The 13,519-nt window shown below is 40.7% G+C and overlaps 1 protein-coding gene and 1 long non-coding RNA gene across 2 annotated transcripts in view; one reads left to right on the top strand and one right to left on the bottom strand.

The window, feature by feature from the left end:
* The window catches only part of LOC146973073 (uncharacterized), a 430,259-nt gene that overhangs the window by 373,818 nt on the left and 42,922 nt on the right, over window positions 1-13,519 (bottom strand). The gene's annotated exons all lie outside the window — the stretch shown is intronic.
* The window catches only part of bean1 (brain expressed, associated with NEDD4, 1), a 62,353-nt gene continuing 54,915 nt past the window's right edge, over window positions 6,082-13,519 (top strand). The window contains exon 1 of the mRNA XM_085799335.1: window positions 6,082-6,205. Within this exon, the coding sequence (XP_085655461.1) occupies window positions 6,181-6,205 (25 nt within the window). The 5' untranslated portion in view covers window positions 6,082-6,180. The remainder of the gene's footprint in view (window positions 6,206-13,519) is intronic.

Genomic DNA, 13,519 nt, shown 5'->3' with positions numbered 1-13,519 from the left:
CGACTCCATGACCGAAACCGCCGTCACGGGAGTTTAACCCCCAGGCTTTTAGCAGCAGTGACAGCAGTGACCAGTGACAGCTCGGCACGGCACGGCACGGCTCGGCACGGACGACCTCGCCCGGCTACAGACGGGGAGTCGGTGCTGAGATCGGCAGCGTTGGTTGCCAGGACTGACAGGTTGAATGGATGACAGGGCTGTGTGGGCCAAATAGACTGTCAGAGAGAGCTGCGAGGAGATGGATGAGAGGAGGGAGGGAGGAGAGGAGGGAAGGAGGGAGGGAGGGAATACCAGAAAGAGAGAGAGAGGAGGAAATGATGGAGTGCTGTTATGGCGACAGACAAAACCTGATTTCCCTCAGTTTCTTTTCCTCTGACTGGTCCCGTCCCTCTCTGTCTCTGTCTCCGGCTGTCGATTAGAAGGTCAAACAGGTTTACATCGATCTGTCAGCTACAGTATGATCACATGATCAATGTTAAAGGAGAATTCCGGTCATTTTTGACCCTTAAAGTGATAGTTCACCGAAAATTCAAATTTCAGTCATTATCTCCTCCCCCTCATGTGGACTAAGGGCTGGGAGAAGTTTCAGAGTCCTCCGTGGCTTCTCTGAGTTACAGCGGGGCTCCGTGCAGCACTGCATGTCCATATGACGGTTGCAAACGGGGCTCACTTTTCTTCGTCCAAAAAGACACACCAAAAAACATCCAAATACCTCCATAGTGCTCGCCTGGTCCGGTGCAAATCTCGCGAGAAAATATCTCCGACTGTTTATTTTTGAGTTTGTTGTGGTTGAAAGAATTGCCCCCATGGGTTAGCGTTGCACCTAGCATCGGGTAGCCATGGTGTAACTCCGGTTTGTCTGCATCAATTTTAGTCACGTTTTTTGCTTTGGGTGACCATCAGGACAATGATTTAGGGGTCAAAAATGGCCGGAATTCTCCTTTAAGGAGGAACTTTGATGGATGTTCACCGGCTTCGTTGAAAACAAATGCACATGGAGGGTTAAGCTTGGTTTCTGGTTCTGCGACCCTACGCCGTAGCCTGACACGCACGTCCAAAAAATCCTACGTGTCGCGTCGACGCGTGGTGACTCGAGCCGCAAGGAATGTCCGCGCAGAACGTCACTGTAGTAAATTCACCCGTTCTCAGCCTCGACTGGTTTAGTGGTCAGACAGACCACCTCCGCAAACGTCTTCTTCGTCACCTGCACTTCAACATTTGCGACACGGAAGCATAGACTAGGCTTTAGAGACACAGAAGAGGAGAGACCAGACCGGAGAGTTCAGATTTAAACTGACTTTATCTACAGTTTCATATGGTGCAACACCATCCGTGGTAATATGAGGCCATGTTGTGGGTTGTATTAAGCAAATTAGCATAGCATCACGCAGCATTACTTTATCTTTTTGAATTAATTTACTTAAGTTGTGTTGAACAAATGAAACTGTACAGGAAACATCCATTCAGAGAAGAAGCTGCATGGAGGTGGAGGTCATGAAAAGCTTCATATTGCCCATGTGCAGTTTGTGGGCATGCATTTATGTCAGTGTGTGTCTATAAACTGACCCTCCCAATTCAAATAGCCTACTATATAGATGAAACTTATTATTATTGTTTATAATAAGGTGCAGGTGTATCACTATGGAAACACTCCCGTTGTGCTTCAGGACTTAATTTGCAGCTCGTTTGTTTATTGAAGTGTTTTTTTTTCTCTTTTCAGTTGGACTAAATTGAGCTCTCAGGGCCACCGTAGAGGAAACCTCCACTAAAATCTCCTCAATCTCCTCCTCAGTAGTAACAATCAGTAATCATATTTATATATATATGTGTCACACATATATACAGCAGAAGAATATTGGTTTTTTAGTATTTACTCTGCTCTGTTTGTCCAGTTAGGATTTTTATTTTTTATTTTTTTCAGTAGCTTTTTCATCTCCACCCAAACTCCCTCTGAGGATCTTTCTACGTGATTTAGAGAAATTGGCAGTATCCTCCTGTTGGCAGCTCCAAGCAACGCAAGTCTGCAGAGAAATGACATCATTTCCATTTTGAAACTGCATTCAAGTCTAAAAAAAAAAAACTGAATCCCTCTGAACTCCCTCTCACTTTTTCTTCATTAAACAACAGAATAATATTCATTGGTTTCTGTTTTGTTTTGTTTTTTCTCTCCTCTGCAACAGTAACTTTTTATACCGGAGCTGTTTGAGGGAGTATTTCTGTTCGGCTGCCTGCTGTCGTTTATTTTCCTTTCCCTTCTTAGAAACCCCATAATACGTAACTAGAGCTGGAGAGACAGAGAGAGAGAGAGAGTAACCCTTGTATAAAACTAAATAATTAGGAGATGATAACAAAATAACTATAAATACAAAACAATATATTTATCGAAAATGGACCCATTAAAGGGATAGTTAAACATTTTGGGCAAATTGGCCCATTGCCATAATCCCTATAGTCATAGCAGTAGGTTCGTTACCTTTAATTGTCGGTGCAAGCTATTTTGAGAATGGCGGAGCAGAGCCGTGAGCTGCTCAGAGCTACGCTACGGAGGCTCATGGGATTTCTTGGTTTCCCTCATCAAACTCATGAAATACACAATCCAACAACTCCAAAACGCTCTGGTGGACAAGTTGTGAGCTGCACATTCACCACGCTATGAGATAATAACACAACGTTACCACACAGAGTTGTTTTAGAGGGAAATACATGCAAAACCGCTGATGCACGTTGCCTTCAGGGACAGTTTTTCATCAAGCAGTCTCTGCATTTCCCTCTAAAACAACTCTGTCTGGTAACGTTGTGTTATTATCTCATAGCGTGGTGAATGTGCAGCTCACAACTTGTCCACCAGAGCGTTGTGGAGTTGTTGGATTGTGTATTTGATGTGTTTAATGAGGGAAACCAAGAAATCCCATGAGCCTTCGTAGCGTAGCTCTGAGCAGCTCACAGCTCTGCTCCGCCGTTCTAAAAATAGCTTGCACCGACAATTAAAGGTAACGAACCTACTGCTATGACTATAGGGGTTATGACAATGGGATCAATTTGCCAAAATGTTGAACTATCCCCTTAATAAGTGTGGGTAACGTAGATTCATCCACATTAATATGAGACTCTTAACTCCTCTGTGTCTCTTTAATTTAATGTAATCAAAACAAAAACACATGAAAAATCAATACAGCTGCAGAAAAATGAGTTTATTTTTTATATTTGTTGTGAGTTTGATTGAGTGAAGTTGAGTCGAGGTTACAGAGGCTGTTACTGCTCTGACTATTCCAGCAGTCGGGTTAGAGTTTGACACAAATCCTGCGAGTTCTGCTCTTTATCTCACTCACTCGCACACAATAGTACAAGAGCAGAGTGAGAATAACCCACTGTGTGTGTGTGTGTGTGTGTATGTGTGTGTGTGTGTGTGTGTGTGTGTGTGTGTGTGTGAGAGAGAGAGAGAGCGTTGCTGCCAGAGTGTGTTGTCTGTAATATCTGTCTGTGCGAGCAGGGACAGTTATGTAACAACAGAGCAGAATGCATTGTAGGTTCACATGAGTCGTGCACACACACACACACACACACACACACACACACACACGCACACACACACACACACACACACACACACACACACACACACGCACACACGCTCCTGTGTCCACGCTCCGTCTGCAGACAGGAAGTGAGGGATTAGAGCGTGATCTATCAGAGTTACAGAGAGAGGCAGTGTGACGTCTCAGCGCTCCGACCTGACAGCAACAATATGTTTGACAACATGCGACGTGTTTACCCAACACACACACACACACACACACACACACACACACACACACACACACACACACACCATCATCACCATATGTAATATCTCAGTGGGATCTATAGGCCCAAACACACACACACACACACACACACACACACATACAGCAGCTCTATACCATTGACGACTCCCTCACTAATGTTTTTCTATGAAAGAAAAATGAAAACAGAACCAGTTTTCCTCCTCAGAAATACGAAACGTCATCAAACTTAACACTGAACTTCATTAAAAGGCTGAAGTGGGTTTATAAATGTAATATATTATAATAAAGACCAACTGAATACATGCAGGAGAAATGTCCAGTCACATGAATCCGGATCAGACACAACATATACACATATAAAGCATATATTAAAATCATATATGTAAGGTATATGAGGTACTGGAGTAATGCTTAAACAAATACGTATTGAGTTATGCTGTAAATATATATATGTGTGTGTGGTCTGAGACATGTTTAACATTAATGAAAAACTGCTAAGACAAACCTAAGTAAACCTTTACATTTTTTATATGTAATAATGATACATTTTATTTCTAATGCACTATCCAACAGCAAGCAAATCAGAAAAAAGAGCATTAAAAAAACGGGATAAATGCACTAATTAAAGGTTAAACACATTTAAAATAACTAGCCATACATGTATGTTGTCTATAATAACTAGTTTTCTTATATAAATTAAATAGCCTGTATATTATGTGTATAGTATCTATATGTTTTTAATCGTATGTCGTAAACATATATTTTCATATTTCAGAGGATATGTGATAATACAGTATGTCAGCTGGGGAGGGGACCAGGGGTTGTTATATCTAGGCCCAAGTTAAAATCAGCACAAATAGCAGCAGTGTGTGTCTGCATCACAAAGTTATTTATGGTAAAAAATAAAAATAAAAACAGACTAAACATGTTTAAATAGTAACTGGACTGTATTTATATCTATATTTATATTTATATCAGGCTTTTACCCAAAGTGCTCCACAATTTCCCGCTCATTCACCCATTCATGTGTGTACTACAGTACTCACGTCAGTGGTGCTGATGTAACGGCCGCCGGGGGGGGTCTAGTTTATACTAAAATAATAAATACACTGTGTTGCTTTCTACTGATGATAATCTACTACAGAGGCTGTTAAAGGAATAGTTCAACATTTGGCAAATTGGCCCATTGCCATAATAATCCCTATAGTCATAGCAGTAAGTTTGTTACCTTTAATTGTCAATGCAGAACGTTACGAGTTGTTTTAGAGGTAAATTCATGCAAAACCACTGATGCACGTTGCCTTCAGGGACAGTTTTTCATCCAGCAGTCTCTATATTTCCCTCTAAAACAACTCAACGTTACCAGACAGAGTTGTTTTAGAGGGAAATACAGAGACTGTTGATGAAAAACTGTCCCTGAAGGCAACGCGCATCAGTGGTTTTACATGTATTTCCCTCTACAACAACTCTGTCTGGTAACGTTGTGTTATTATCTCATAGCGTGGTGAATGTGCAGCTCACAACTTGTCCACCAGAGCGTTGTGGAGTTGTTGGATTGTGTATTTGATGAGTTTGATGAGGGAAACCAAACCAAGAAATCCCATAATGAGCCTCCGTAGCGTAGCTTTGAGCAGCTCGCGGCTCTGCTCCGCCGTTCTAAAAACAGCTTGCACAGACAATTAAAGGTAACAAACCTACTGCTATGACTATAGGGATTATGGCAATGGGCCAGTTTGCCAAAATGTTGAACTATCCCTTTAACGGCAGGAGGAGGTGATGTGTTCAGCGTCACATGCTGTAGTAAAACTGTAGTATTTTACATGGATTTATTTATTTATATGTGTGTGTGTGTGTGTGTGTGTGTGTTTATGTGTGCACATGTGTGTGTTTCAGGTATTGATTGGAACATTTGAACCCTGTGGCCATAAGAACACACACACACACACACACACACACACACATATTCACACACAGGGTGGCGTGGGTGGCCACTTGACTGCCACACACACACACACACACACACACACACACACACACACACACACACACACTGCCTGGGGCTTTATAGGAGGTTGTGACTCGCACATCAGTCTCTCCTCTCTCCTCCTCTTTCTCTTGGTAAAACAACAGCATCCTTCACTCTCTCCTCCGTCTCTTCCTCTCTCTCTCTCCTCCATGCACTGATCCATCCCCCTCTCTCTCTCCCTCTCTCCCCCTCCCTCCCTCTCTCTCTCTCTCTGTCTTCTGTAGTGAAGACAAGCGGCCGCTCCGCTCCGCTCCGCTCCGCTCCGCTCCGCTCTGCTCTGCTCGGTGGAGACCGGTGAGGTTGAAGTTGTTGTCGTTGGCTTCCTGCCTGTTGAGATGTGCCAATAGGAAACACCGAGAACAGGGGTTCATGCTGATGAAATTGATCTGCTCAGGTAAGGATCAACAATCCTTTTTTTTCTTTTCCTTAATTGTTTTGGCTTTAATTAGTCTCCTGGTATTGAGTGTTGTTGTATATATTTGTTGCTGTGCAGACGGTTTTTCTTTCTTTTTTGACGGTTTGGTGCCACCACTTTACTAAACCCAGCACTTTTTATATATATACTGTATATATAAGCTTTATTTCAGACACAGGTCCATATCACAAGTCAAACAATATACATAAATAGTACAAAAATAAAAAGAAAGTCCAAAAATACAAGAGGAGTGTGCATTTCATAAAATATATACAGGCTATTGCACCAATGCCACCTTATTAGCCTAGAAGTGAATCTGTAGCAGCTTTTCAATGGGCTTACTGTACTAGAGCCTCAATTATGTGATTCTCTGATTTGTCGAGGCGACATATAAAACTAAACATCAACTGTCTTAAAAGTGCCTCACAGGTTGGCACAAACAAATGACTGGCACTATGGGACACAGAGCTGTAACCTCATTGCATCCTTGTATGCTACCTTGAGCCTCTGCATGCTCTTTTGCTTATAATTGGACCACAATTGGGAGGTGTAATGTCAAGGTGCAATATCTATTTATTCTTACAGCTTCTATCTACTATAATACTGATTTTTAATAACTGGATGATTTTTTTTCCTGTGTGAGCATGCATGTGTGTGGTTGAGGACGTCCTTTTTAGTCCTTTTTAGTCTTTTTTAGTCTTTTTTAGTCATTTTTAGCCCTGGAATGGATGTGGCACCACAAATCTCATTGCACTTTGTTTGCTGCAATGACAATAAAGGCTATTTGAACATAATTATGTTGGGAAAAAGGCTCAGCCTATGAAAAACAAGACAGGAAATAGAAAGCGCTGTGTTTATTTATGTATTTATTTTTACAGTAATCAATATTAAAATGTAATATTCGATAAACAGAGGTCTGTGCATCTGTGTGCTTTTATTGAGATACATATAAAAAGCAGTTTATTTACCATCCTAATAAACTTTCTACCTTTTCCAAGGACTTAAAATTTGCAGAAATAAAAGTTGCTACAGTAAAAGTAGCTGCAGATTAGTATAAATTAAAGTGTATAAAAATAAAAAATAAATTAAACAACAATGACGTATTGAGCCTGCAGTGAGTATTGGTTGATTGATTGATCGATCAGACGGGGTCAGAGTGTCTATCTCTGATCGTTTCTTCATACTTTTTTTTCTTTTTTTTTGAGGGAGAAATGTGCACAACATGTAATTCAATTTAAAAACACTGAACATCAGAATCAATCAGGATCAGATACTTTATTGATCCTGAGCAGAAATCAGCTTCAGTTACAGCTACAGTTGCTTCCTCTGCAAAGAATAGAGAATATAAAGATGAAAATAAAGATAAATGTGTACAAATAAAGTAAGAATAATGTCCTAATATTTATGTTTATGTAAAGAAATATATGAGATATTCAATTTAAAATTTAACTTGCATGTTTCTTGCTTGTAAATAAATAAATAAGTCATGGAAGTTGATGTCTGGTGAGTCTCAAGGTTATGATGCGCAGAGCATTGGTGCATTCAGGGAAACTGGGAGATTCAGCATTCGGCTTTAAAGTCTCATCAGTCAAGATTATATTTGTGTGCTGTGCAAAATAGAGCCATGGGAGATACGGGCTGGGAATGAGCTACGGTGGAGTGTACATATGGTGCGTTTATGTATTAAAATAAATTATTTTCCAACAAAGTAAAGACAGATAGGCATTAGATAATTGGGGTAAACCAAAGCTGCGTACTTACTGTGAAATAAAACAGGTATTTGGCCCAGAAAACTATGTTATGTATAATTTGTCTCAAAAGAAAAGATCCCTGTGCTCAATTGAGAGCTGGTATACTTGGTCTTCATATGGAGACAGGCAGATATGTCGGCACAGCAGAAAACGATAGAATTTGTAATTGAGGTGGAGAATGAAAGTAATTTTGTCTTCTACTGTCCTTTCTGTGACTCTATAAGACAAAAAAATGTTTAGTGAGGTAGATCCAAATAACCAATTTGTGTGGTTGGACGATGCTGAGAAGCTAAAACATCTTTTTCAGTTGAATATATTTGCATTTTCTTTATTTCTTGAAAAGGCTCAGGCAACGAGACGAAGAGCGATATATAGTTGAGTACTGAAAGAAATCTTAAATTGTTTATTTATGTGTCACAACTGTGTGGAAGGTAACACCAACAGGAAGGACTGTCTAGTCTGTTTTCTTGTATTTGTCATTAAATGTGTCTTATATTCCCAATATGGGATGGATGGACCACAGTGGCTGCATCATGACACGAAAAATATATTTATAAATAACAGGAACTGGGAAAGGCTGATAGAAAAATCTTTACAATTTAATGTCTTAAAGGGATAGTTCACCCAATATTGAAATTTCAAAATGGATACCAACTGTCTTCGTAACAAAAAGACACACCAAAAAACATCCAAATGTTGCTCGTATGTAATGTCCGTCTTGTATTGAAGCCCCGAAATGTGAAATTGTCCCCCCAAAAAATTTAATAAGTCTATTTTTCAAGCTTGTTTGTAGCGGAAGCTCCTCTTTGTCAAATTTGGACGAACCAGGGTCTGTCCTCTTCCCAGTTCGTCCAAATTTGACGAACCGGGAAGAGGAGCTTCAAGAAGCTTCCGCTACAAAACAAGCTTGAAATATAGACTTATTTAATTTTTTTTGGGGACAATTTCGCATTTCGGGGCTTCAATACAAGACTGACATTACATGGAGGTATTTGGATGTTTTTTTGGTGTGTGTTTTTGTTACGAAGAAAAGTGGTATCCATTTGCAACCGTTAATACTGTATGGACATGCACTGAAATTTCAATTTTGGGTGAACTATCCCTTTAAAAAACAGAGCCAGCACTTAAAGTATGATTTAGTTAGTTAGTTTGTTTTGTTTTGTTTATTTGTGTGTTTGTTGTCGGCATCCTTCCTGTGTGTATTTTTAGCTGCAGCTGCAGGTTGAGCTTTTAAACTCCAGAGAACAAGGTAAAACGTATTTATAGAAGCTTCGTCTCAATAAAAGATGAATCGCTGTCTCTTATGCAACGGCTCCTCCTGACTGACCACCACCACAACACCGGAGGCAGGGAAGAGTCAGAGGGATGGAGGGATAGAGGGAGGGATGAAGGGATGAAGGGAGGGATGAACAGATGGACAGATGCATGACTTTTATGGATGTGTGTTTTCCTGTCAGCTTTGCCCTCGAAGGAAACAGTCCATCTGACTGACTCTGTCCTTTTTGACATCCCTCCTTTTTATTTTATATCCTCTTTCTTTCTTTCGTTCTATCTATCGTTCTATCTATCTATCTATCTATCTATCTATCTATCTATCTATCTATCTATCTATCTATCTATCTATCTATCTATCTATCTATCTATCTATCTATCTATCTATCTATCTATCTATCTATCTATCGTTTTATCCATCTACTGTATCTATCGTTCTATCTATCTATCTATCGTTCTATCTATCTATCTATCTATCTATCTATCTATCTATCTATCTATCTATCTATCTATCTATCGTTCTATCTATCTATCTATCTATCTATCTATCTATCTATCTATCTATCTATCTATCTATCTATCTATCTATCTATCTATCTATCTATCTATCTATCTATCCATCCATCCATCCATCCATCCATCCATCCATCCATCCATCCATCCATCCATCCATCCATCCATCCATCTATCTATAGTGCTATTGTTCTATCTATCTATCTATCTATCTATCTATCTATCTATCTATCTATCTATCTATCTATCTATCTATCTATCTATCTATCTATCTGTCTATCTATCTATCTATCTATCTATCTATCTATCTATCTATCTATCTATCTATCTATCTATCTATCTATCTATCTATCTATCTATCTATCTATCTATCTATCCATGGATGGAGGCAGGGAAGAGTCAAAGGGATGGAGGGATGAAGGGAGGGATGGAGGGATGAACAGATGGACAGATGTATGACTTTTATGGATGTGTGTTTTCCTGTCAGCTTTGCCCTCTAAGGAAACAGTCCATCCTCTTTCCGTCCTCGTCTGACTGACTCTGTCCTTTTTGACATCCCTCCTTTTTTATTTTATATCCTCTTTCTTTCTTTCTCTTCCTCTCTATTCACTAAGTTCTCTCCATTTCCCACCTTTTATACTGTATATCGCCCCTCATTCTCCTCTGCCGACTCTCCTCTTCCCACTTTCTGTCTCTCTGATCTATTATTCACATCTCTCTCTCCCTCTCTCCCTCCCTTTCCCCTGACACCTGAAATCCCTCCGTCCGCTCCGGGGTGTTTAGACCTCCACCGACAAAAAAGAAAAAAAAGAAAAAGAAATGAAAGAAAGAAAAGAAAGAAACAGAGTGATGAATAAAAGAACAGAGGGAGCAGACAGATAAAAAGCTCTATAGACACACGGAGGTGCGGTGTATTGTGCAGGTTGACATTTTACACGGCGCCGTGTCATCCCACTAAAAAAGACGAGGATGAATAAGTTAGAACGTGACGTCGGTGGAAGCAGGTGTAGCGTTTTAACACATCAGAGACACATCGGTGACTTCACCTTCTCTTCTTGTAAATCCAAGTTTTAGCTTTAAAGGCATAGTTCAACATTGCCATAATCCCTATAGTCATAGCAGTAGGTTTGTTACCTTTAATTGTCGGTGCAAGCTATTTTTTAGAACGGCGGAGCAGAGCCGTGAGCTGCTCAGAGCTACGCTACGTCAGAGGCTCATGGGATTTCTTGGTTTCCCTCATCAAACTCATCAAATACACAATCCAACAACTCCAAAAACGCTCTGGTGGACAAGTTGTGACCTGCACATTCACCACGCTATGAGATAATAACACAACGTTACCACACAGAGTTGTTTTAGAGGGAAATACAGAGACTGCTTGATGAAAAACTGTCCCTGAAGGCAACGCGCATCAGCGGTTTTGCATGAATTTCCCTCTAAAACAACTCTGTGTGGTAACGTTGTGTTATTATCTCATAGCGTGGTGAATGTGCAGGTCACAACTTGTCCACCAGAGCGTTGTGGAGTTGTTGGATTGTGTATTTGATGAGTTTGATGAGGGAAACCAAGAAATCCCATAATGAGCCTCCGTAGTGTAGCTCTGAGCAGCTCACGGCTCTGCTCCGCCGTTCTAAAAATAGCTTGCACCGACAACTAAAGGTAACAAACCTACTGCTATGACTATAGGGATTATGGCAATGGGTCAATTTGCCATAATGTTGAACTATCCCTTTAAGATAAAGTAAAATACACATTCAGAGGATTTGTTTGGTTGAAATAAATGCATGAAAACAACAGTAACAAAGGTTACGATTATCGAAATAAAAAGTTTTGATGGTTTATTTTGACGTGATATTTTACAAACTCATCCATCCTCCTTTTGACGGGGGTTCAGGATGGTGGTTGCTATGTTGTTACTAGGTTGTTGTTATTATGGTCTGCTCCCCAGGACGCTGCTGCTCAGTGTTTGGGGTACCGTGGTGGTTTAGGGGTGTATAGACTCACTCTGAGAGGCTTATCTGACAAGAGAGGAGGAAGAAGAAGGACGGGTTCACAGTTTGACACTAATGAGACAATTGGCTTACAGAGGTCACGGCCAAATCTGATTGGTTGTCCTCTTAAGTGGGGAAAAGCCTCGGTCAGCGGATCGAGCTGCAGGAGAGAAAACCAGGAGTCAGCATGAAGACAAGAAGACGGGTCCTTCCTGACCGAGCTTCATTAAATCTGGTGAAAATCCTCTGATGAGTTGGCGAGGATTTAAAAGTCTGGATGAAGTTTAGGAGCCGCGGAGGTTAATGTTGTAGAAACAGGGGACAGAGAGTTTGAGAACTTGTTGACATGTTTAAAGGGATATTTCAACATTTTGGCAAATTGGCCCATTGCCATAACCCCTATAGTCATAGCAGTAGGTTCGTTACCTTTAATTGTCGGTGCAAGCTATTTTTAGAACAGCGGAGCAGAGCCGTGAGCTGCTCAGAGCTACGCTACGGAGGCTCATGGGATTTCTTGGTTTCCCTCATCAAACTCATCAAATACACAATCCAACAACTCCACAACGCTCTGGTGGACAAGTTGTGACCTGCACATTCACCACGCTATGAGATAATAACACAACGTTATTCACATCAGCGGTTTTGCATGAATTTCCCTCTAAAACAACTCTGTGTGGTAACGTTGTGTTATTATCTCATAGCGTGGTGAATGTGCAGGTCACAACTTGTCCACCAGAGCGTTTTGGAGTTCGGCCAATTTGCCAAAATGTTGAACTCTCCCTTTAACAAAAGGTAAATAATTGAAAACGTTTGGGCTTTGACCTTGTCACAATAAACAAACTGTAGCAATCGCTCTCAAAGTTCCGTGGGTTGGAAACACTCCTGTTGAGCTGTAGGACTGAATTTGCGGCAAGTGTTGTCAAATCGACAACACCTTTTCTGAATTTGCAGCACATTTGTTTCTTTGCATGTGTCGCAGTGTGTTGAGCCCTTAAGGCCACCATAGCTGCCACAAAGAAAGAAAGAAAGAAAGAAAGAAAGAAAGAAAGAAAGAAAGAAAGAAAGATATCTCTCTAGAGCCCACATGTGAATTAAAACGCGATTCCAGCACCAGATAAGTGGATGTTGACTCTGTGGACATGTAACTACTACGGCATCTGGTTGAGCCCGGGGGGGGCCACAGCCATGATGGGCGCTCAGTCAGTCACCAACTGCCGACTGCGCCAACAACAACATCCATGTGTCTTCAAATCAGGAGGAGGTGGAGAGTCAGCGACTCAGTAAACATGTTTACACAGCAGCCATCTGCAAAAGTAACCTGAGTTGATTTCTACTTTAAAGGGATAGTTCACCCAAAATTGAAATTTCATTATCTACTCACCCTCATGTGGACTAAGTAAAGGGCTGGGAGAAGTTTCATGTCCATATAACGGTTGCAAATGGATACCAACTGTCTTCGTAACAAAAAGACACACCAAAAAACATCCAAATACCTCCATGCTGCTCGTATGTAATCTCAGTCTTGTATTGAAGCCCCAACATGAGAAATTGTCCCGAAAAAAATTAAATAAGTCTATGTTTTAAGCTTGTTTTGTAGTGGAAGCTTCTCGAAGCTCCTTTTCCCGGTTCGTCAAATTTGGACGAACTGAGAAGAGAAGCTTCCGCTACAAAACAAGCTTGAAATATAGACTTATTTAATTTTTTCGGGACAATTTCGCATTTCGGGGCTTCAATACAAGACGAACATTACATACGAGCAGCATGGA

The sequence above is a fragment of the Trachurus japonicus genome, chromosome 15 (genome assembly GCF_045865225.1).
Source record: "Trachurus japonicus isolate A0001 chromosome 15, Traja_1.0".
NCBI lineage: Eukaryota > Metazoa > Chordata > Actinopteri > Carangiformes > Carangidae > Trachurus > Trachurus japonicus.
Note: the sequence above shows the minus strand (reverse complement) of the source record. Positions and strands in the feature narration are given on the sequence as shown.